Genomic DNA, 25,387 nt, shown 5'->3' with positions numbered 1-25,387 from the left:
CACCTTTACACTGGTATAATTGTGTCCACACCAGGGGTTGGATCGGTATAGCTATTTCAGTAAAAAAAAGCCACACCCCTAATTAAACTGATACTTTTGAGTGTAGACTAGGCCTAAGGTAGAATTAAGAACAAGTAAGTGTTTGAAAGTCTAGAAGTTCTAAGTGAAAGTTCCATAAATAACTTCAATTGGGCAGGTCAAAATTTTTCCATCAAAACTTTTTTTCAGTGGAAAACTGGGTTTTTAATTAAACAAAAGATGTCATGGAAAGTATCTGTTATCCTCAAAAACAAATAGATTTTTCATTGGAAAACCAAGAGCCTGAGCCATTTTGTCCAAAACCCAACTATTTCCCAGTTTTGGGCTGTTTTCAGGCCCTAAGTTTTGATGCAAAATATTCCCCACTGCAGTAACAAGGGTCTTGAACGCTGAACGTGATGGTCACTGCTGCTAATAGACAAAATAAAACCACCAAGAGATTGACATTTAACAGAAGCAAATGCGCCTTTAATGCTATAGGCTAGAGTGAGCTGGTCTTCAAAGTGATCTTTTATTAACATATAAAAGGAAACCCTCTCCAGGGCATGTATCCCTGATCACTGGGAGCAGGACTTTCTCCCAGGTGAATTGTGATCACTTCCTGGTTACCGCAGACCCTGAGGTTGCATCATGGCTTTTGGATGGCATTGCTGTCTCCATGGGGCTGTCGGCCATCTTGTAGTTGCTGTATATTAAAGGCATGGTAACCTCTTCCCCTCAGCTCCAGCTGCCACAATAAGAGCCCTTGGTTGCATGGGGTTTGTCAGAAGTGTAGCTAGTTGCCTTGGCCAATATCTTCCAGCCACTGCTGCTTGTACCACGGCTGGTGTGAAGTGAAGGGCTGCTTCCGAACAAGCTGAGGTGATGACACGATCAGCACCTGCAGTCAGAGTGGGGGGAAGATCCAGAGATACTGAGAAACAAAACACAACAAGATTTTATTTATTAAATAGCAGCATGTCCTGAGATAGGCAAGAAGCTTGGAGACCAACGTCCCCCCTATATACACTGAACAGGTGGGAGGTCCCTGTACGCTGCCAGGGTTTACAGAGAGTCCATTGTTGTGATCAAGCCAGCTGTGAAATTTTGCTGTGGATCTGAGTGCACATACTGAGTGTCCATCCCCTACATACAACCCTGGTGTCCCTGGGTTATCCCGTCCACTCCCCTCCCATGTGAGAGGGTCTGAGTTTTCTGCCAGTGGCTAGTAGCATGCAATGAGGTGCTTACTGTTCCTTTCCTGATCCTTGGATCAGAGCCGTGGGGGGACAGCCTCCTGCAGGGATGGGAGCTCACTTTCTGGTTTCCCTGCACAAAGCACAAAACCATGGGTCGTCCCCAATGTCCAATACAAATCTTCCTCCTACATACACACCTGCTGTGAATCATGCACACAGCACCCTCCTGGCTGGGCGGGATGTGTCCTGCTGCCAGGTTGAGTTGCTCCCTATGGCCTCTTGGAAGCCTGGGCACACTCACAGTCAAATGGCAGAAGTGGGCTGATTCTCCTGGAGGACCCAAATTACGACTAGGTATCCACAGAGAAAGGACTTTTGCTGGGAACTGAAGGAAACCTGCTGCTTTTCCTCAATGGTTACTTGAAACAGCAACAACAGGTTCAGGACAGGGTTACTCAATCTCCAGTGTGTCTTTTCCCCCCGTGAAAGGCCCATGTCATGAAGCTACCTCAAAAAGTGCCATTTTATGGGCCCGAAATTGTTGTGAAAATTTCCATGGGAGAAAAAAAGCCCTGTCACCATTTTGCACAGCCCTGGTATAAACACTCAGATCTGTCCCTGAAAAGACAGCGAGGAACAGAAATATAATGATCATACTCTATGCCAGGCTAGAGTTTTGCTTCCAAGATTTTCCCAACTCCGGGCTCGGAAGTCTCTCACGCCCACACGGCCTTCCTACACCCAGCCACCATGTCCTGCTTTTATTTTGAAGCAATGTTACCTTGTGAGGGAGTCCGAGCCAACCTCCTGCCTGGGCTCCTCAGCTCCCCCAGGGTGTCTGAAAGAGGGAAAAGAACAGGGTGAACCAGCATGTACTCACCTCCTGGGGCAGTGCCAGGGAACAGCCAGGCACCCAGCATTCCCTCTTTCCCCTCCAGCTGGCCAAAAGCTTTCTGCTGAAACTTTTTGACAGAAAATGGACTGAACTCATTTTGTGTGTGAAAAGTGTCTGCTTTCCACGGGACATTTCGGCTTCTCAGTGAAAAAACCCAGCTCCCGAATTTCAGACTGGAAATGCCACTGCAGTGCCTCCTGGGAGCTGTGATTTGGGGAACTCATGCCCCTTTGTTCTCTGTGGGCTGAGTTCCCTGCCTGGACAATGTGTCCGCTGGTGACCTGTGGCCAGGGACTCCCACGATTCACTGCAGTGGCTTGGCAAGAGAGGAGGCCGGGGTGCAGCGCAGGTGGTCCCGCCAGGAAGGCAATCTCATAGAGAATGGGGACATGGTCCTATGAAGTGCTGCAGCATCATTTCTGAATCAAAATACGAGTTTTGGGGTGAAAAAAAGACATTTTTTTTCACCCAATCCGCATCCCCCCCATCGTTTTCCAACCAGTTCACCTTCTCACCCTTATCTCACTCAGCCCTTCACTGGGGCTTTCGGGCTAGAATTTTTAAAGGAAGCCCAAAGGAGTTGGGCTTCCACTGAAATTCAATGGGAGTTGGGCACCTTACTCCTTTAGGTGTGTTTGAAAACCTCAGCGGGCATATTTAACAGTACAGTGGGGTTAGGGCTTTCCTCTTTGAATAGGGCCCATTCCTCACGCCTTTACATTGCAGAGTGCATAGAGACTAATGATGGAGCAGGGTAGTAGGCACTGCCTAAGCAGGTCTTAATTTAGCTCTTGCATAATCCAAGAGAAAAGCAATCCTGCGACATCCTGCAGTACATTGTGGGCAGGCATGTAAAAATACTTAGCACTTACTCTCTTCAGAATGCTTTACAGGCACTTGCTAATTAATCCCAGTCCATCCCTGGAGAAGCAGGCCAGTAGTGTTACCTTCATTATTGAGATGGGAAAACTGAGGCACAGAGACTAAGATGTTTCAGGTTGGGTGCCTAAGAAGTGAGGTGCGCAGACTCAGTGGCCACATTTGAAAATGGAGGCATAAGCAAGTTGCCTTCAATTCTAGCGCGAGCCAGTGTGAGAGCCAGAATTAGAACTCAGGAGCTCCTGAGTTCAGAGCATTAGAGCAAAATTGCCTGTGAGGAAGGCAAGTTCAGGAATTAAATGGTTTTTTTAAAAATTTCCTTTCTCATGTGGTACAGACTTTTTCACCTGTGTTATGATCAAGAGCACTGCCTCCTGTGGAGAGGGTGAACCAGCCTGGGCAAATACAGGGTCCCCTTACCTTCTGCCCCCAACTCAAACCTTTCAGAACTTGAAACAGTTCACTTAACCTTTGTTTGTCCCCTTTATTTTTATTTTTGCTCTGCCCGGTCCTGACACAGACAGCAGTCAATATGCTGCAAAAACCAAATCCGCTACAAAGTTAAGGATTTCATTTTGCAACATGCCAGATATTTGTTAAAGCGACACCAGCACACTGAAAGGGAGACAAAAGGGCCACACGTGCCCTTGAGTCCCCTCACCAAAGTCTGTGGTTTTAAGTCACATCTTTTAAAAAAATGTTTGTGTACCTGGATTGTAAATTCTCTAGGGCAAGGACCATCACCCACTGTGCACGTGTACAATGCTTAGTACAATTGGGGCCCTGATCTTGGTCGGGGCTTTTAGGTGCTATTGTAATATAATCAATGAATGAATAAAGAATGGCTTTGAAAACAGAGTTCCTTTGGGTGTAGTGGGTTCAGCATCATTCTCTGCCAAGTTACATCTGATAGTGGAGAGGAATAAATACTTATCTGTTATGGTCCAGATTTTCAGCTGCTGAACACCCATAATTGGGAACAAATTTTTCAGGGGATCAGCTTTCATTTAGGCACCTAAACATGGCCAGATTTTCTGTAGTGCTCAGCAGCCAACCTATTCTTCAGAAAAATCTGGCTGCCTGTTAAATGAGAAACTAAGCACTTTTGAAAATCTGAGCTTTATTAGTTAAGTGTTGATGGAGGATTGAGCCCCATACAAGACACACACTATACAATAGTCCTTGCCCTGGCGAGTTGGCAATCGATCAGATACAGCAAACAAGAGGCATTGGGAACCAGAGAAGGGAATGGTTAGGGTTATTCACTGCTTTTAATGGTTGTTAGTGTTCTGGTAACTCAATCAAAATGAAAAGAAAAGAAAAAGTCGTAGATGATCAGGGAATTATTACTAGGAAATGCTAAGCTTCTTGACTGTGAATGAGGGATTAATTACATTCTACAAACAGAAGTTTTATCTGCATTGAAGGTAAAGAAAGCGGATTTTTATTCCAGTCCATGGTATGCTAGTAAACAGTGTTATGATAGATGTAAGAGTTTAGTCTTCTTGTCACTGTGGTTTAATCATCAGAAAACCTCTTCTTTTCTAGTACAAGGTACACTGAGAATTCTTAATATTTACTCACAAGCGGGGCTTACTTCTTTGTTGATATATTCTGTATTCACTTGCCAGGCTATTAGTAAGCATTGGCTGGTATTAACTGTAAAATAAATTCTTTTAAAAACCTATAAAACAGAAAATAATCCAACAAAGAGAGGGCTAAACAAACATCTATCCAGTTTGAGGGACAGCACCCTCCTAACCAGCAGCTCTCGAAATGGCCTTCTGCACAGATTTTTCTCGAGACTAATTAAAAACAGGCGCGTGACAAAACATTAGTTGCAACCAGTGTATCATCACCAACTTCTGTTTGTTCACAGACATTTATACAAGAATTGTTATAATTAATCCACAGACTGACATGGAACTGGCCCTGCTGATGCTGCACTAAAACATGACAATAGTGGAAAGTGGGTATCTAGCAACCTAAATGGATACAAGAAACAACCCCAGGGGTGGGGAGGGGTGGGAGGATGTCATTGCTTGACAGACATTCTAGGAGAAGGAGGCTTTTCGCTTAGTTGTGCCATTTGCATGCATAGTTGTTTTGAAATGTATTTTTGGCCTTGATAATTTGAGAATATTTAAAGTCATTCAGAAATGAACAATACAATTGTTGTCTGTGCCTTTCTGCTAATGCTGATTGCACTGTTTGTAGCTACAAGCTCCATAGCACGGTTGAAAGAAGCTGCTGCTCCTGTCTGCAGCTCAGCCAGCCATGCTTCAATGGTGGAAATTATCTGAGGTCATACCTCCATTTCCATATGGGACTGAGCTGCACAACTGTTAAAGCCAAGAGATGTAAAGCTATTGAGTCCATTTTCACTGACCTGGGGTTCTGAAGACCCCTTCTTTAGCAGCAGTTTAGCTCTCATGCTTGCAAGCGACTTCTCAGGTTCCCCCTCATTAGCCCACCGGCAAGACTAGGAGAACTTCTGTCCTTCTGGGATAACAGACATCCAAATGAGAGTCCAAGCCTTCCCCCGTCACCCCCACAGTCAGGGTATGAGAGCCCTATACATCCTGCTGGACCCACTCCATCAAAGGGGAGCTCATGTCCCCCTTCCTCCCCAAGCGCCAACCTTGGCAACTGAGATAAAGAACAGGCAGCCTCCGAGGGGACGTCTACGCTGCAGAAAAAACCCCAAACCTGGCAGCAGCGAGTCTCCAAGCCCAGGGCAGCAGACTCAGGCTCACGGGGCTCGCATGACAGGGCTCAAAAAGCGGCATACACATTCCCACTTGGGCTGAAGCCCAGGGTCTGAGATCCAGCCCAAGTGGGAACATCTACACTGCTATGTTTATGTAACACCAAATCTCACTCCTCCTCCCCCAAAGCTATGTCCTTTGCTCTGCTACCATCCAAGCACCCATCCAACAGGTCCAAAGTCTTTTCTCCTTCCCAAATCTCCCCTGTTCGGTTGGAAGCCTCCTTCTCATGCTACTTCCCACGTTTCTTTCTAGCAGGCCTACAGTTCCCATGCAGCCTGGGAACTACAATTCCCAGAATTCCCCTGTTCCAAACTGGGACTAGGACCTTGTTGGACAGGTAGCCAGCCTTAAAGGGCTAGCATACCATCCTATAGCTTTCCTTCAGCCACATATCCGTCTACATAAAACAATGTATTATTAATAATTAACAGATAAACAGATATTACTGAAAGGCAGCGCCATCTAATGAGAACCAAGGAGGGGGTGCGAGAAACAAAGACAAAGCAGAAATACCCTCTGACATACAGCCTAATCTCTATCATCTTCCCATCAACTATTGGCTAAAACTAAGAATACATCATAACTTATATAGAAAACAAAAGCTTTAAAGCCCAGGAAGTCACATTCCTGATCCCCTTTCCTTCCAGGGAAAGACTAGTTCAGCTTAGAATTTCAATTGGCTTTTATTTTCCCATGGACAGAAATCTCATGTGTACATTTGATCCATCCTGGCAAACACACCTGGGACCCTCACCCCTCTGGCAGCTGAGACCTGGAGGCAGGAGAGACTCAGCAAGGAGCAGAGGCAGGGCCACGCCAAGGCAGAAGAACAGTATCCACTCCACTCATGAGACTTTAAGCTGAGGACACCAGAAGCTCAAGGGCTGACCCCTGCAACCATCAAGTTGCATAAACCGCAGATAGTGTACAGAGAATCTTACATAAGTTAATCTTCACTCTGCTGCTCGTTTGTGTCTGCACTCATCCTTTCTCATAACACACGCTCTGATTTTTGGTGCATGGGCAGAGAAAGAGGAAGGCCCCTATGTAGCAGATATCAGAGGGGTAGCCGTGTTAGTCTATATCCACAAAAACAACAAGGAGTTCGGTGGCATCTTAAAGACTAACAGATTTATTTGGGCATAAGCTTTCATGGGTAAAAAACCCACTTCTTCAGATGCATGGAGTGACACTGCCTGGACACTCAATAACAGATTTAAAAGTAGCCCTACTTCGACAAAAAAACTTCAAAAACAGACTTCCAAGAGAAACTGCTGAGCTACAATTCATTTGCAAATTAAACACCATCAATCTGGGCTTGAATAGGGCCTGGGAGTGGCTGGCTCACTACAAAAGTAATTTCCCCTCTCTTGGTATTGACACCTCTTCATCAATTGCTGGGAGTGGACTACATCCGCCCTGACTAAATTGGCCTTCAGCATTGGTTCTCCACTTGTAAGGTAACTCCCTTCTTGTCATGTGCCAATATATATTTATGCCTGTATCTGTAATTTTCACTCCATGCATCTGAAGAAGTGGTTTTTTTACCCACGAAAGCTTATGCCCAAATAAATCAGTTAGCCTCTAAAGTGCCACCAGACTCCTCGTTGTTTTTATGTAGCAGAGTGGCTTTTTTCCATGTCGTATTAGGTTGATGAGAGCTTTGCTTGACTATGGGATTGGTTTTCAGATGGGAACGTCTTCATCATGAGACGTATAATGACTAACCACCACAAGCATTGTGGCCAGCACTTTGCAAGTGGGTTACAGATGGAAAGCATGGTCTTGTGCCTTTGTATGGAATTGGAACCCCTGAATGTGAATCCTTCCTCTACTCTGGGCTAGCCCCGTGACTGACTCACTGGGGCTTAGTAGCTCAAACCTGGAGTAAGACTCAGGGAGATGTGGGTTTCATTCCAAAGACGTTATGGGCTGGATGCAGAAATTATCGGGTGAAGTCCTCTGGGCTCAGTTGTGCAGGAGGTTAGACTCGATGATCACAATGCCCTCTTCTGGCCTTCAAATCTTCTGCTCCTGCTCCTATGACAACATCACACACACTTTGGAGTCTTTTCACCTCCTCACTGGCTCCTACTGAAGCAAGTTCAAACTTCACACTCTCACCCCAGACATCTTCGACCTACATTCCAACCCTGATCTCTACCTATTTCCCTCCCCATGCCTAGTGTTACGATTCATGTGTTGATTTAGGCCATGAGCTGAGAGCAGGGACCGGGTCTTCTTTTATTTTTTGTAACACCCCATGTACACTTACAGCTGCAGGGAGTAATAAATTATAACTGCAAGCCAGACTCTCTCTTTGCTTTGTCCCCCTGGGCTGTGAAACGAGCTGTGTTCTGGCTACCCACAAAGAATACTTGTGCCGAGAGTGGGAGTTCTCCAAGCAGAGTATCAGGGCGGTTGACACTCAAACCTACAGGCTACTGTAGTGACATCACCATGGTGGAACACACCCTTTGACAACCATCTACAGTGCAACTGGGAGGTGTGATTGCTGCACGTGTAGACATGTCCCAGCTAGCTGTGATCTAGCTAGATCTGGGGTTCTCAAACTTTATTGCACTGCGACCCCCTTCTGACAACCAAAATTACTACATGACCCCAAGAGCGGGGACCAAAGCCTGAGCCCACCCAAGTCCCACCGCCCCAGGTGGGGAAGGGGTCAAAACCAAAGCCCAAGGGCTTCAGCCCCAGCCCGGGGGCCTGAAACTGACCCCGCCACCCAGGACTGAATCCCTCGGGCTTTGGCTTGGGCCCCGAGCCCCAGAAGTCTAAGCCAGCCCTGGTGACTCCACTAAAATGGGGTCACGACCCACTTTGGGGTCCCGATCCACAGTTTGAAAACTGCTGAGCTAGATGAACACTAGCTTGAGTAACAATAGCTGTGAAGCCGCTGCAGTTGGCTACAAGGAGTAGCCATGCTGGCTTGGGACCCTGGGTACATACTCAAGTGGCCACTGTACCATGCTGCCACAGCTTCACTGCTGTTGTTACCAGGCAGTGTCCTGCCCTTTGCAACTCAGCATGTGGAGGGCCTGCAGAATGTCAGCTGTGCAAGTTCCTCAGCCCTGTCTCCCTCCGTGCAAGGGCATTTCCCTTCCTGACCGGATAGCACAGAGCCAGCATGTGGGCTTTTATTTATAACATGTTTTCTCGGGCAACCAATTAGTCTTTAATTCTGTGTCTGCTACCGGCAGTCCAGGAGGCAGCTTGGACCATCCAGACCCTGCTTAGAATCAGACACTTTCTCGTCTCTGCCCTGACGGAAGCTGGCTCTTTAAATGCCAATTTCACCGACCTGCTTTCAGATGTCTCCAGTCTCCGGCGGTAAATAGATTTCAGTGTCTACAAGAGAAACCTCTTCAAGCTGAGTCTCTCTTTGAAGAGAACAGCTGCGCTCTCTGCAGAGGCTCCCCCACTCCAGCTCGGCCTGCTAGATTGCAGCGAAGCCATTTGGGGGCTTTCATCCCTCTCCGCTGCGAGCACGGTGCCATTAGCGCTGAGTTGTTTCTATCTGAGCCAAACTGGGGCAGGTGCTGACCGAGAGCTGAAAACCTCAGCCACCCACTAAGCCCTCCTCTGTGAGAGGCGATGGAGTCCAGCAGACAGGGCAGTCTGCTGTGAGTTCAGAAACCTGCTGCTGGGTGACCTTGGGCATACTCTTTGGGGTGGGGACTGTCTCTTAGTGTGTGTTTGTACAGCACCTGACACAGCGATTGCAGGTGGGGCCTCTAGACGTGACTATAATACAAATAGCAATATTACTGAAATCAATAGGCTTTACACGTGCTCAGTGCTGCATAGGCAGGTCCCGCTGTACAAAACAAACCCCTGCTGCATGTGTCCGGAGAAGTACATAGTGACCCTCACATTTACTTGAGTGGGGCTACTCATGAATACGTAAGAAAGTGTGGCAGCATCTCAGGCTTAGCTATTAAATGCTCATTGCCAAATTCAGCCCCTTGTAGAGACTGCCCTAAATCATAACCCTCCCTGCACAGAAGGGACATTTACATATTGCCAGAAAATGTTACAGAGCAGCACTAAAACTGGCAGCAGGATCTTGCACCTGCAGGGTTGCAGGTCTGCACTCCACAGGGCTTGCTCCTGTGAGATCCCTGAGAGCTCTCAGCTCTCGTTAACGTCAGGGGGCTTTGAGGGTGCACACTCAGCACTTCTGGACCACACACGGAGAACACAGATGAAGGCTCCTTTGGAAATGCGGTTCTGCTGGTATGTAATTAGCGGCAGAAGAATGTCATTCCCAATGCACACACAGAGTCGGGCTGTGTAGATTTCTCCAAACCGAGACACAGAATTTATATACACGGCAATGCTAGTCGCAGCTTTCCCAATCACAGTAAACAAGGGCAAATGCGGGTTAATGTCCATGCAAAACCATCTGCGTTATCAGATACACTGAGTCATGGCATTGGGCATACACATTACGGAAAGGAAACAGCCTTACACTCTTGATCCGCAGACATTTCCCTAAGGTCTGAAAAGGGTTCAGGAGTGACGAGAACACAGCCCTGCCCCACCAAGCCCAAAGTTGTGCTAACAAGGCCCATAAAAGAGATTCAAGGATCCCGAAATGGGATTATAAGAGTCAGAGAAGGAAAAAGCTTGTTGGATAACAGAGGCCATGGATCTGCCAGGGCATGTATGGGACCTGATCCTGATCTCACACCAGTTATACAGCGGTGTGACTCTTGGTGGAGTCACTGATATAAGTGAAATCAAGCCTACCTCTGTATCAGGTGCCAGAGAGGTGCAGTCCCCCTGTGTCTGGTACAATAAATGGAAACTACCCATAACCTTAGATCAGGTGCTGAGCAGTAGCAATAACCACTGTCCCCTGTGGCTGCAGACCCATACATTTCAAGCACACTAGATAGTGCCGGTGCAGCCGGGCTTCTTAGAAAGAACCAGCTCCCGTGCCCCCTCCCCTCCCCACTGCCCACCACAAGGCAAAGAGAGGCGAGGAAGGACGTACGGTTCGACCCTGTTGAAGAAGTGGCGCCGCAGCAGGATGGCCAGGGTGCTGATGACCAGGAGGGTGGTGCACATGGCTCTTCCTCCATCACCACAGAAAGCAGGAGGCCGGCCACATCCCTGGCACTACCGAGGGGGCCGTGGCAGAGCAGCTCTGCTGCCCTCAGCCTGGTCCCGTCGGCTCCCACGGCTAGCGTGCGAGCCCAGCAGGTTGTTTCCCAGTCACTCAGTCACCTGCAGGTTCTCATGACCGGTTTTAGAGGGGATTAGAGCAGGATCAGATGTAATTAATGGGCAACAAATGAGGACACACTCCTCTGATCTTTGGGTAGGAAGGGGCTGGGCAGCCGGGCCATGAACCCTTTGGCTCTTAATTGGTTTAGGCTTTTCACCCCATTCTCATGTAATGGGCCAACCCCAGATATGTTAGGCCGGAGGCAAGTGTCCCCTCTGTGTAGTGATCCTGTCCTGCATGCACCCTTCCCCCATCACATGGACCTCCCCTCCCCGACTTGCTGTCTCTGGCCATAAGGTTTCCATATGCTGCCTTCTGCCTTCTACCTACTTATCTCCTATCCTTCTGATCTGTCTGAATGCCCTACAGTGCTCATCACAGCCATCTGCAGGTACTCCACCCCTGCTTTCTCCCTCTCTCTGGGTACATGGCTCCAGACTCCTTTTCCATCCCTTGCCACCCCCCATTCCCGTGCTTACAAGGCTCTGAAGCCTGGTTTCACCCCTCTCTCCATAGCCGGCCCTCTCCCCACATCTCCCTCCCTCGCTGCTAATCTGACAAGCTGCAGACTACATATAATTCCCCATGGATTTGCTCCTGCAGCCGATCTGTTAACCCTTGTCCATCTCCACTCCCCTCCTCTTTTCTCTGTCCCCTCATGCAGGCTCGAAAGTGATGCAGGTGCCTTCCCCTCTGCAGCTCCTGTCCTCCGAAGGAGCCGTCTCCTCATCAGTCCTTTGTCCCTTTTCAAATCTCATCTGAAAACCTGCAGCAACGTCTTCTCTCTTCCCCATACCTCTTCATTCTTTTTTTCCACTGTTGGCCTTCTGAGAGTGTGCTTAGCTTATGCACCATCCCATTTCACTTTCCCATGCAAACCATGTATATCCTAGGCAAGGTGACTTTTAGTTCAGGGTCAGGAGAGCAACCAAGAAAGACGTCTCCATGAGAAAGACAAAGGCAGGGTCCAGGACACACATGTTTAGGCTTTATTCTCACTGCTAAAAGAAGGCGCCTTTAACCACAGGCCGACTCACACGTGAGCTGTCCCACTGTAAAATCCTGGTGCAGACAAGCACAGTCGTTTTCACCAGAAGGAAAAGTTGTGAGGTCAGCCACGGGCAGAGGGATAGCACTGCCTCCTCTGGCTACCTCGCAGGAAACACTCCAGGTACCTTGTCTGCACCAGGATTTTACACTGAGATAACTGCTGCATGTTACTTATCTGGCTGAAAACCACTCGCCTTTTTGGCAGTAGCCACAGATCGACGGACCGACCGACAGACCACAGTGACTCAACCTGCCCCATTCTGCATCCTGAACTGATGGCAGCTCACAGCGGCCAAAGGGACTCCTCTGGGTTTAAAGGTCCAGCTTACACAAAGCAGAATGACCGCTTCCCCTTTCAAAAGCACATCTACATGCACTGCACATACAGTGCCTTTACCCCACGGCTTTCATGTCCATATCTACATGCACCGCACAGTTCTGGGGGCCACATGTCAGGAAAAATGTGGACAAATTGGAGAAAGTCCAAAGAAGAGCAACAAAAATTATTAAAGATCTAGAAAACATGACCTAAGAGGGAAGATTTTAAAAACTGGGTTTGTTTAGTCTGGAGAAGAGAAGACTGAGCGGGGACATGATAACAGTTTTCAAGTACATAAAAGGTTGTTACAAGGAAGAGGGGAAAAATTATTCTCCTTTACCTCTGAGGAAAGGACAAGAAGCAATGGCTTAAATTACTGCCAAGGCAGTTTAGGTTGGATATTAGGAAAAACTTCCTAACTGTCAGGGTAGTTAAGCACTGGAATAAATTGCCCTGAGAGGTTGTGGAATCTCCATCATTGGAGATTTTTAAGAGCAGGTTAGAAAAACCCCTGTCAGGGATGGTCTAGATAATGCTTGGTCCTGCCATGAGTGCAGGGAACTGGACTAGATGACCTCTCGAGGTCCCTTCCAATCGTACAACTATATAAGTGTATGATTCTATAAAGTTAACAAAGCCATCAAGCTAAACAAGCAGGGAGACTGCTTAGTGATCACACCAGCAGACAGTCTGCACCTCAGGAAACCTTCCTGGCTTTCGAAACAGAGCCTAAAGGCTTTGGGTAACATAAGGGGGGGCAGAGACATTTTAGTTATCCTTCTCTGAGGGGACAACAGGGCACAGCACCATTGCCCCTATGAAAACTGGATCCTCTGGGTCTGGGAGGCAAGAGTTGCTGGAAATTTAACACAAGTGAAAAACTTGCTCAGACTCAGACTTTAACTGTCTGAAATTAAGTTTTACTCACCAGAGAGCAGGTTTTGTTTAGTTTCTAACCTGTCTGTCTCTTTTATTCTTGCTTAGCATCACTTAAAGCTCTGTTCTTTGTTAATAAACATATCCTTGTTTTATTACACAACCATCTGAGGGCTGTGTATTAAACTGGAGGGTGAGTCCTCAGCTAGCCAAAGAGACTGGTGTGTGTCTGTCTCTTTGGAGGCAGCAAACTCAGTAACTTCTGCAAGTGTCCAGTGAGAGGAACTGGGCACGGCAGAGAGACGTCTCTGGGGTACTCAGGGATTGGGATGCACTCATTGTTACCTGCCAGGCAAGGCTTGGCTGAGCAGAGTGCTGAAGAGTTTGCTGGCCAGGCTGATGAACAGGTGTGTCAGGGAGTGAGACATATCTTAGCAGCATCAAAGCTCTCACTTGCTGAGGATGAGAGGGGTCACACAGGGGCTCACGGTTCTCAGTGTCGTGAGCAAGAAGTCGCACCTCCCAAAGAATCCAGTGCAGGACCTGAACTGTGGCTGGAATAGCTTCCCCAGTTACCGGGTCTTGATCTTCGGCTGGTATAAATTACCGTAGCTCATGGATTTGCACCAGTTTCCACCAGCTGAAGATCTGTGTTAATTGAACAGAGGGGATTTCTGGCCATTCTTTGGAATGACGAAACAGCACTTTTCCGCAGCCGGACTCAGCCCAGAGAGCTCAGTGAACTCACTTTAGGACACATCTTGTCCTGGGATGTAGCCTATCAGTTCTAAATGAGCTTGACTGACATGGCGAGAGACCCAGTTCAAAAGCAAGGTGATGTAAGCAGCCTAGTTAATGCTTCCTGCCCTAGACCTCGAGAGCAGGGATGGAAGGGAAAGGCAGACTTAATGGGTTCTGAAGGCTTTTCCTTTTAAGATTTGAATCAATGAATCTTTCTGGGGAGCCTGGGTAATGTGATCTGAATAAGAAATGGAGCTTGTCTTTGAACCTGACCTAGGTTCCTTGACAGTGTTTGCTTCATGCGCTGGCGCCAAATGCAAGACGACAGGAATCTCCAAGCAGGCTGGCTTTCCGGCGCTCCCCCTGCCACGAGCAGACCAGCTTCACAAAGTAAAGTTTCAACAAAGAGAATTCTGTTGAAAGTGTTGGCTTGTTTCCCAATAGCCCTGTCGCTGCGGCTGAGCTGCCTGCCCCTGACAAGGGTTGCATTTATGACCGCTCTGGACTCGTGGTGGGGTCAGGTAGTAACATTTGGATCAGGTTCTTGAACATTGGCGCTTGGATCAGCTCAGAACCTTCCCTTCATTGTTCCACTAGGACTCCAGGAGGGGGCAGATTACCTGGCCTCACAAAGTACGGGGTGCCCAGCCAACACGGTGCATAGACCTAAGCGAATGCAGCAGGGTAGTAGTAACTGCGGAAGGACATTTGAGGGAAAGGCTTTGCATGGCAGCCTGGAGCCTGAGGTGAGGAAGGAGAAATAGGAGGCTGATCAGGGCCCAAGGAGGGTTAGCAGCACAGCCTGGGGTCACAATCCTGTCCCACATGGCCTTATCTAATCTATCTATCTAATGTGGAGTGTTTTTAAAGCACCCTCTTGGTTACCCCCTACTCTCACCTGCTGTGCTTAACCACAAAGTTTCAGTTCTCCAGATCTCCATCTGGGAAGTTGGTGGTTTCACTTCAGTTCTCCCAACGGGTGAGTTTTGCACCAGTCACAATAACACACACCTGGTTCCCCTCTCAGCTTCTCTGCCCTGTCTATGAAAATCTAACCTGCCACAAATCCAGAGGCATCCAGGGCTCTTCCTGCTATAGGGAGGGCAAGCAACCACTTACCCTGGCTCTCCATCACCCAGGGACCAGTCCACCATGCCTGCTTCAACACAGAGTGTGGCAGGGCCTCAGGCCCCCATCCATTTTCTTTTCTCCACAAGACTTTCCATAGAGGCTTGAATACTCTTTTTTTACAAGCTGGCTAAGCTGTTAGTCTCCGTAATATCGGATGGCAGCTCATTCCAGGGGGGGATATTTTTTTTTATTTAAGAGTCACCAGCTCCCCAGATGCTCACACTTAAAGAGGTCAGCAGGATACTGTACTTCCCCAAAAAGAACAGGAGTACTTGTGGCACCTTAGAGACTAACAAATTTATTAGAACATAAGCTTTCGTGGGCATCGGATGGAGTGAGCTGTAGCCCATGAAAGCTTATGTTCTAATAAATTTGTTAGTCTCTAAGGTTCCACAAGTACTCCTTTTCTTTTTGCAGATACAGACTAACACGGCTTTTACTCTGAAACCTGTACTTCCCCAGTCACTCTCTTCCATCCTTCCCAGCTGTACCTATGCTGCTGGTCTGGCGCTGGGTGTGACAGTACATTACCGGCTTCCCAGGGCCCTCGGGCTACTCCCCCGTCTCTGCACTGTTTCTCTGTGATGCAGACGTGTGGCCGTTGTCATCTCCCAGATGGATCCTTGCAAGGACCTGCCTCAAGACCAGAAGCTGCAGCTAACTCAGGACGTGACTGCTGCCTCTTGGGGTATTCTCTGAAGCGGCACTGGCTTCCCGTTCAGGATTTCACTATGGATTTCTAGAACCCTACATGGTCAAGATCCCTGCCGTCTGTGAGATCTGCGCTCTCCCCAGAGCTGCGGGAAAGGCTGGTCACTCTTACTAATGGCACTTGACTTAAACATCTGGGCCTGGGAGCTGAGTGTTCTCACTGGAGGGGCGCTGGCTCTGGAATTTCCTGCCCCAGTTGATCCAACAGCGCCACAAGCCTTGTCTACATGGGAAAGTCACATTGGTTTTTAAAGCAGTTTAGTTAAACTGGTGCAAACCTCTGGGTGGACATTTCTATTTCAGTTTAACAGAGGCTTTTGTTTAAACCTGTTCCCAATTGACTATAGTCAGATTTCAAAAGGCCTGGTTTAAACCACAGTAAGAATGTTCACCCAGAGATTTGTACTCCTCTAATTACATCAGTTTAAATTCATCCCTTAGGTTAAACCAGGGCTGCCATGTCATGTAGACAAGCCCTAAAGTTCTTGCCCTTCTGGCTCTTCTGTTGTGCCAGGCTCTTTCATGTGCAGGCAGTTGTGGGGGATGGGACTCCCCTGCCCCCAGGAATGGGGGAGCCCATATGAAGTTGGCCTGTGTTGGCAAACTCTGTATTTAGTATCTAAATTACCTAGTCGGACGGCTGAATAAATTAGTTGGGATCCCGTCACACTCCATGTCAGCCACTCCTCCTTGTGGCCCCTTCATCACCACCACAAGGCTCTCACACTCCTGGGGCTATAGCAACATAGAGTCCTGGAGTTCAAGGCCAGAAGGGAGTGTCACATCATCTCATCCGACCTCCTGCAAATCCCAGGCCACCCACCACCAGCGAGCACTTGCCCACTATACCCAGCAACCAAAACAAGACCCCAGTATTACAGCCCACAGGAGGCCAAATGCAGAGAACGGGAAGGAGAGAGGTGCACTGACATCCTGAGCAATGGCTGGGAAATGATTAAGTGACCCAGATAATCCTGGCAAGTGACCTGCACCCACATGCCTCAGAAGAAGGTAACCCTCCCCCGCAGTTGTTGAACGGATTCAGATACCTGAAGGCTTCGAGCTTCTCTCTGATGGCGGTGTGTGTGTGTGATTTCCCCACCCTCCTGCACTAATCACACCCAGAAAGGAGTTCTTCTAATTGCTAGGCAAGCAGCGTGCTCAGCTCTGCACCAGATAGGCCCTGTTTGCTACCCAAGACAGAGACAGAAGTAGGATGCTCTGGGAAGCCCCCAGGACGGGGGTGAGTAGGATGTTTGTTTCCAGTTAAAATGTTTAACTTTTTGCGGGCCTCACAGAAGGAGCAAGTCTTCAGGTGGGACCTCAAGGAGCTGAGGAGGGTGGTTCGGTGGGCTGGGATGGAGAAGGATTTCTGGGCCTCCTTCCACATTTATACCCACCTGGCACCTATTTCTTAGCCAGGCTGAGGAGCCCGTCAAAGCCACAGCATAACCTGTGTATGTTCCACGCTCTCCCGTACTCTTCATGCTGCTCCCTGGGGCAGGGCTGCCTCCTGCAGGACAACCTCTGATGAGGGTTCTGCTCCCTGCTCCACAGGTGTAGCACACACAGGGCTCTGCAGAGCTGGCCCAGCAGCTAGGAAGCTGCAGGAAGAGCAAACTAGGGTGGGCATGAGCAGAGGAGGAAGCCAGCACAGAAAGATACCAGAGTGCTGCAGCAGAGCGAGGTTATCTCTGCAAAGAAAGGGAGAGCGAAGCAGCTAATGTCACAGCATTTGGCAGGCTCTGCAGGGCTTGCATTGGCTTTTGCATGTTGCTTTAACCTTTTCTTTGAAGCTCAAGCTTGTGCTGCGGTGTCAGAGACAACACACATACACATAGGCACATTCTGCCTTTGGTTATACCCTCGAATCCCCACAGAGCTCAGTGTAAGCGAGGGCACAACTTAAGCTACAGTTTACACACAAATCTCTTGGTGCTCAGTAATGACGGAGGAAAGAAACCTACAATGAGTCCACAGCATTTAAATGGGCTTTAGGCAAAATCTCTCCCTCGCAGGGTGCCTGGCTGTGGTGAGAGCTCCTTAAAGCCTCTCTCATTTCCTAAAGTCTTGTTAATTTCTTTTCACCCCAGGCCTTCCCAATCAACAGCAGGGTTATATTCAAGAGAGAGAGAAATTGCACTACACAGCACCATGGATAATGCGTGCAATCCGTTCTAGCAGCCAGAGGGCTTAGCCTCAGCAGCGTTAGAGGAGACAAGCTGAAAGATCCCAGAGCAAAAAGAGCAGCGACACTGAGCAGCATTTTTTCCCTCCAGAGAATACAAGCACTGTCTAGGGTGGGCAGCAGGACCGAGATGGGCCCTGGGATTAGAAAGCCTACCCCTGTACACACAAAAGGGTGCCCCCTCTTCCCAAAACACTCTTCAGGCACGCTGATTCCGATATGGGGTTGCATTCACACAGCATGCCGAACACACCATGCACACAGTGGAGAGTCCTCAAACACACACCCCCTTTCCTGGGGATTGCCTTGATTCTTAATTACAGTAACACAGGCCTAAGACAGGGCTGTACATACAGACACGAGCCCCAAAACTCTTTCCGGAGAGGGCTGGTAGGATTTCTCCCTGCACGACCAGTTGTCCCCCACCCCTTGAATTCTCTGTCACATCAAAGAGACTCTCTACCTTTAATGGAACTAATGAGACTCCCCTGTTCTGGCTGTCAGGGTGAGTCAGGAGAATGGCCCTACACCTCCATTCACGGACCTGAGACATGACAGCCAGTTGCAAGAAGTTACAAGGGAAAAGCAAGGGCTGGCACTTGTCATAAATATAAAGGGAAGGGTAAACACCTTTAAATCCCTCCTGGCCAGAGGAAAAACCCTTTCACCTGTAAAGGGTTAAGAAGCTAAGATAACCTCGCTGGCACCTGACCAAAATGACCAATGAGGAGACAAGATACTTTCAAAGCTGGAGGGGGTGGGAAACAAAGGGTTCTGTCTGTCTGTGTGTTGCTTTTGCCAGGACCAGAGCAGGAATGCAGGGTCAGAACTCCTGTAAAGGGTTAATAAGCAATCTAGTTAGATATGTGTTAGATTCTGGTTTGTTTAAATGGCTGATAAAATAAGCTGTGCTGAATGGAATGTATATTCCTGTTTTTGTGTCTTTTTGTGACTTAAGGTTTCGCCTAGAGGGATTCTCTATGTTTTGAATCTGATTACCCTCTAAGGTGTATTTACCATCCTGATTTTACAGAGGTGATTCTTTTACTTTCTCTTCAATTAAAATTCTTCTTTTAAGAACCTGATTGCTTTTCATTGTTCTTAAGATCCAAGGGTTTGGGTCTGTGTTCACCTATGCAAATTGGTGAGGATTTTTATCAAGCCTTCCCCAGGAAAGGGGGTGTAGGGCTTGGGGGGATTTTGGGGGGAAGGACGTTTCCAAGTGGGCTCTTTCCCGGTTATATTTGTTAGACACTTGGCGGTGGCAGCAATAAAGTCCAGGGAGAAAAGGTAAAATAGTTTGTACCTTAGGGAAGTTTTAACCTAAGCTGGTAAAAATAAGCTTAGGGGGTTTTTCATGCAGGTCCCTACATCTGTACCCTAGAGTTCAGAGTGGGGAAGGAACCTTGACAGCACTCAAAGTCAGGACTGCAGCATCCACAAAAGAAGTGCTTCATCCTGAGAACTAGAATTAAAGGTTAAACTAGAAGGTTAAACTGAGAACTAGAGTTAAATCAAACTGGGCAGCAATGCACAGGAATATCTAATGGGCAGACTCAAAGCTTTTGGGAGTTGGAGGAGGTCTTGGTTTGAGCTTCCTTCCCCCTCTGAGACCAGGAGCTGAGTAAATGTCACATCTCTCCCAGCATATCCATGGAACAGGAGAGGCAACACAGGAGAGCAAAGGCAGTGGAAGAGGCAATGGAACTGGGGCAGAAAAGGGAAGGGAGAGAGGCTAGAACATTAAAGCTGGGGAATTGGAAAGGGAACATGGGCTGGGGAGGAGCAATGGACAATGCATGGTAGCATCACTTCAGCACCTCCTGCGGCGGGGAACATGAAGGATGTCCTAGCAAGCACTTGATCTTGTAGGGCTGTGCTGAAACTAAGCAAGGAGCCAGCACTGTCTGCCTCCAAAGCAGCTTGAAACTGACAAGACTCTGCTCTCTTGGCTCTCTGACTGGTGGCAGGTCAGCATCCTGTCATTTCCAGGACACTACAGAGGCAGCTGTGGTGGAACGGCTGGCAGAGCATGCTCTGGTTCAGGGGGGGGCAGGATGTGAAGATGGGAGACCGAGCAGAGAGGCAGAAAAGAGGGGCTGCCGAGGAGAGGGGACTAGAGTAACTGAAATGGAGAATGGCACGGGCGGACAGAGAGAGAGAGAGAGAGACTGGGCCTGCCTAAAAAATTCAGAGGAGAGAGTGAATGAGACAAGGCAAATAGGAAGATAAATGATGCAGGAGGGAAAGTGACCAAACATAAATGGAACAAGGAAAAGCAAAGAAGGGAAGTGAAATGCCTGCAAAGAAAACAGAGGGGACCCCTCCCCCACAAGTAGTTTCAAACCCTCACACAAATACAAGCACACATATTTGGAACAACTCTTCCATCCGACTGGCCCACCTCTGGCCTCGCCTGCCATCAGATCACCTCCAACTTTCTTTGCTCTGCCAGTGGTGCCAGCCTGGAGGCCTCACCTGTTTGTTTCATTCCAGGTCATTCTCATGTCTTTCTCCAGGCTGCCCTTTTCCCACCCCAAAGAGCCCTTTCCCTAGTCCAGCCCACCACGTCACCACTCTCTCACTCACTTCTCCTACAATGCCCACAAGAAAAGAGTCCACAGATGACTGGCCATTCCCTCCTCTGGGCTTCCTGTCGTGAGCTGTCTACTCTGCCCGGTTTAGACCGTAGGCCCTTCAGGCAGAGACTGTGTATCTTGTGTTTCGTACAGTGCTAGGCACAGCAACAATCCATAACGATAAATATGAGGCCACCGAGGAACTTCATGGTTTGTACAGCACCTAACACAAAGGGATCCAATCCTGCTGGGGGCCTCTGGGTCCTACCATCATATAAATACTAAATAATAGGAAGGGAATTATATGAATAAATAGACCTGTCAGGCATTAGCTATCCAAACACACCTTTTTCACTAATGTAGGCAGAGCCCCACACATTCAATAGCATCTCTGCCTATCTAAGGTACTTTTATTTAGCCCCCTTCACCGCAGTTTCAGAGCATCTCACAATCTGTAGTGTATTGATCCTCTCTGCAGCCCTATCAGGGAGGGCAGTGCTCTTCTCCCCATTTTGCAGATGGGAAACTGAGGCACAGAGCAGCCAAGTGACTCTCCCAAGGTCACACAGAGAGTCAATGGCAGAGACAGGAACTGAAGCCAGGTCTCCAGCTAGCATGCTAACTGGTGAACCACCCTTCCCCTCATTTGGTACCTACTTTGCAAATATATATATATATATATATATATATATGATACCACGTGAGCTGATCTAACTCCTAATGAAGTGAATTGAAAGACTCCCATTGGCTACACTGGGAGCTGGATTGGGCTCATAAGGGGTCGAATAAGGCCCTGAAAGTACTGTACCGTGCTGTACGTATATTTCACACACAATACTAACTTTACCTACCTTGCAAAACAATATTGCAATGACACGTGACAATTAAATGAAAATGCTGATTGGATGGTAGCATGACCAAGGTCCAGGATTTTAAAGAGACAGTGTCATTTTGAACTCAATTTTTTAAAATGAATTAAAAGTGATTCATGTACTGAACCTGCCAGGAGTGCCCTGTACCTGCCCGGAGTGCCCCGCCTGTTGTTGTAACAGTAGCCAATGGAAACCATGGAAAATGACCACTGCCATGTGGCAAGAGGTACAACATGTTGTCCCCCTGACTCATGTCATGTGACCAGGGCCAGGCAATAAAGTTCAGGCCCTTACCAGCCCATCTGTGTGTCCCATCCTTATTACAGTGTTACAATCACATGCTCTTGTTTTTAAAAATGTGTCCTCTGTCCTGTTGCTGTGTGAGAGATTTGCTCATTGAAAAGTGGTTACTGCAGTATTGCCAACCCCAAATGCTCAAAAAACAAGTCGGATTCCCCCAAATAATGGGATTTAGATTGTAAATTCTTAAGGGCAGGGATCTGTCTTTTTGTTCTGTGTTTATACAACGCCTAGTACAATGGAGGAGTCCTGCTCCACAGTAATACAAATGAATAAATTAATACTAATAGTGAGATTGGCTTAAAAATCATGGGACCTTAAAAATATTTTTGAGCCTTTGAATGCTGTCAGGTCTCATTGTTAAGCTTTTCTCTCAACCAACGGGGCTAGACACTTTTTTTTTTTTTAATGAAAGGTAAGATTCTCACATCCTTGCCTCCAGAAGCTGGGGCTTTAAGTAAAACAGCCAATATTGCCAGATTTATGATCAAATCAAAAGTTGGCAACAATGTAACTGACTATACTTCGGAAACAGTGAAATAGACTATACATTCATCCTAGATTATTTGCATGCACTTTCATATTTTCAGTAAGTGCAATTTCTCATTTTTCAATAAGTTGAAGGTTGCCCTAATGTTTATTTCTCTCTCTAATTTGGAAATTGATTCGGTCATGATTTCCTATATTTTCAATGGGAAGATGTAATTACTGAAATTATGAATTTACTGAATTCTGAAGCCTTTTTATGCAGTGTTGCCAACTCATGATTTTGTCATGATTCATTTTGGTTAAGGCCCCAGCTCCCAGAGTCTTGTGATTTTGTGAAAATCTCAGATTCCCAGAAAGGGGGGCGGGGGGAAGAAAAAAGAAAAGTACGTTTCTAGCCCTCGTAGCTGTGGAGCAAAGCTTGAAAATGCAAACCCCAAAAGCTCAAAAACCAGAAGGCAAATCAACCCCACCACAGTTTACGCCTTTCTTTTTAGAAATCTCGTTATTTTAAAGCCAATCTCGTGATTTTTGGAGGCCGGCCTGATTTTTTAATTTTTTTGGGTTGGCAATATAGATCATGTGCAGTCGGGAGTCTCTCTTCCTGGGCAAATAAAATGCCCCTATAGTCTCCTTCTGATTGGCGAAAGAAAACACTTTGTCTCACCAAAATGGGGGAAAAGTTGCTCCACCACACCCATTCTTCTATCTTATAGAAGCATAAAATCATAGAACTGGAAGGGACCTCGAGAGGTCATCTAGTCCAGTCCCCTGCACTCTTCTCCCTGTTGCTGATCAGAAAAGCCCTGGCGGGAGGGGCAGGGGTCAGCAACAGAGACAGAAATCAGGACCCAAAAGAGAAAAGGAAGAACATGAAACCCCACTGGAAGCAACAGGGAACTGCCAGTGCAACAAAGGGGGAAAGAAAGACATACAGTGACAACAAAGCACCATAGTACAGCCAAGGCAAATTGCTTTAGAGGGCATCTGCTGCTCTGGAGGATGGGCCAGTAGTGAGAGTGCTAGTCTAGGAGTCCCTAGCCATGAGTTCTATTTCCAGTGCTACCCCAGACTTCCTGTGTGTGACCTTGCATGAGCCACTTGGTCTCTGTGCCCAGTCCCCTGCCTTTAGAATGGGGATAATAGCACTTTCCTCCCTCAGAGGGATGCAGTGAAGATTGTCAGGTACTCAGATCCAATGGGGATCAACAGATAGCACCGCACACTTCACTCTGGATTCAGGCTGGAGTGCTAACTGCTAGCCCAGGTTCTGCTCTTCGCTCCTAAGTTATGTAGGTGATAGCAACTCCCAGAGTGCACTCCACGGGTACATGCTTGCTCCAGCAATGTCCCCTGTGCACAGCTGCGTTACAGGCACATGATACACGCTCTCTGCTTTGTGGTGCACGTGTGCTCCAGCAGCCCGCTGTGCTCAGCATGGACCTGGCTTCAGAAAACAAATCAGACCGCACTGTGTGGCTATCCTCATGTAGCACCGGTGGGCCTGTCTTTCATACTGGTTCGGTCTGTCTATCTGCCTGCTTGCTGCATCTGCCTCTCCCTCTATAGCATTGGCCTGTCCGTCAGTCTGTCTGATCAATCTCTCTCCCTGCAAGAGAACACACAGACAGGCAAACAGATGAAGGAGAAGAGAGAGAGAGACTGATATGTTTACACACTTTTTCAGTCTGTCTATTTCTCTGTCTCCGATCCCCATCTGGGTATTGTCTATTATTACACGTCCCTGTAGGATTTTCTCTCTATCTATGCAAATGTCTGTGCTGCAGGTACAATATTCCTGATTTTCAATTAGTTTGAAATGTCATTTGGTTAAAAAAAAACCCAAACCCACAACACAAGTATTTCTCTTCTCTTCTAATTCAGTCTCCTTCCCTACCCGAGAGGTGGGGTGGGAATATCTGAACAATGCAATCTTCATTACAAAATTATTAACACTAATTAATAATAATACACCAATACACTTTCTCCCAGCGTGCCCTAAGCCCACCTTCCTCTACCACTGTGTTTGGAGAAAGGAAGACAAAGCAAAATCTTATCATTAAAAATATCCCCTTGGGACAGAAAATAATTTAGCTCATGTTGAAGTTAAACTTTGATTTAACAGGTATTTCTCTCCTTTGCCTTCCACCCGCGGCCTCAAACACACAGAGTAGAAATCAGAAGCAAGCAGGGATTTTCCCTTCAAAACACAATCTCCTGCACCATTAGGTAACGCAAGAGAGAGAAGAAAGAGAAAAGGCTAAGCCAGCTGTTGGGATAAGTTTAACTGCTCACTTTGGATGCTGCATTTCCTCAGAGTTGTTTACAAGGGCTGAAAAAAGACCTGTAGTCATAAAATCCCCTAAGCAGACGATCCTGATGTTCCACAGAACCTCTTTTTCATCTCTCCCTGTTCAAGGAGCGAGAGAGAGAGAGAGGAGGAGAGAGAGGGAGAGAAAGTGAGCTCACGTTCACACATTGGTAAAGAGGCTGGTCTTGCAATGCCTTTGAATATTTTACTTTTAGTCAGTTTCCCATCAGAGTCAGAGTCACACATGCACACACTGAGCTGAAGCAAACTACAGCTATGGACAGCACTAGAAGATTTGAAATCTAATCACATGCATTATACCTCTTGGATATATTTTTAATCACACACACACACACACACACACATATATATATAGACACACAGATATAGACAGAGACAATATCATCCACACCACCACCAAACAAACACCTTTTTCTTTTCTCAGAGGATACACATACCCACACATCTCTCTTTATCTCCTCCTGGCTTCCTGGAGGATTGTGCCGGCTGTTTTTCATGGAGAAAGTCCAGGGAGAAATGGAGATTGAGAGATGGGAAAGGAGCGAAGAGCTGTCAGATGCCGAGAGAAAGGTGATTCAAGAGACCTGGAGCAGAGTGTACACGAACTGCGAGGATGTTGGGGTCTCCATACTGATCAGGTATTTTAAAAGAAAAGAAACAAACAAAAAAAAAAGAAAAAGAAAGAAAATGAAATGAAATGAGTGACAAATAGACAGGAACCATTCTCAGTCCCTATTGGCTCTGATCATGGACAATTTCGCAGCACTTCTCTGATTTCAACATATTGGG

The 25,387-nt window shown here is 47.4% G+C and overlaps 1 protein-coding gene and 1 long non-coding RNA gene across 3 annotated transcripts in view; one reads left to right on the top strand and one right to left on the bottom strand.

Annotated features, from left to right (window-relative positions):
• Positions 1-676: 676 nt before the first annotated feature.
• On the bottom strand, positions 677-25,343 carry LOC144274761 (uncharacterized). Of its 2 annotated transcripts, none has more exons than XR_013347951.1 (4): positions 25,036-25,343; positions 1,999-2,055; positions 1,270-1,347; positions 677-919 (listed from the first exon to the last, which is right to left on the bottom strand). It is a non-coding gene; the product is annotated as an uncharacterized LOC144274761 (long non-coding RNA). The 2 variants fall into 2 exon arrangements; XR_013347952.1 differs by lacking the exon at positions 25,036-25,343 and adding an exon at positions 5,381-5,430.
• The window catches only part of CYGB (cytoglobin), a 24,897-nt gene continuing 24,603 nt past the window's right edge, over positions 25,094-25,387 (top strand). Inside the window, exon 1 of the mRNA XM_077833840.1 lies at positions 25,094-25,236. Coding sequence (XP_077689966.1) covers positions 25,094-25,236 — 143 coding nt within the window. The remainder of the gene's footprint in view (positions 25,237-25,387) is intronic.

Source organism: Eretmochelys imbricata, chromosome 14 (genome assembly GCF_965152235.1).
Source record: "Eretmochelys imbricata isolate rEreImb1 chromosome 14, rEreImb1.hap1, whole genome shotgun sequence".
Taxonomy (NCBI): domain Eukaryota; kingdom Metazoa; phylum Chordata; order Testudines; family Cheloniidae; genus Eretmochelys; species Eretmochelys imbricata.
Note: the sequence above shows the minus strand (reverse complement) of the source record. Positions and strands in the feature narration are given on the sequence as shown.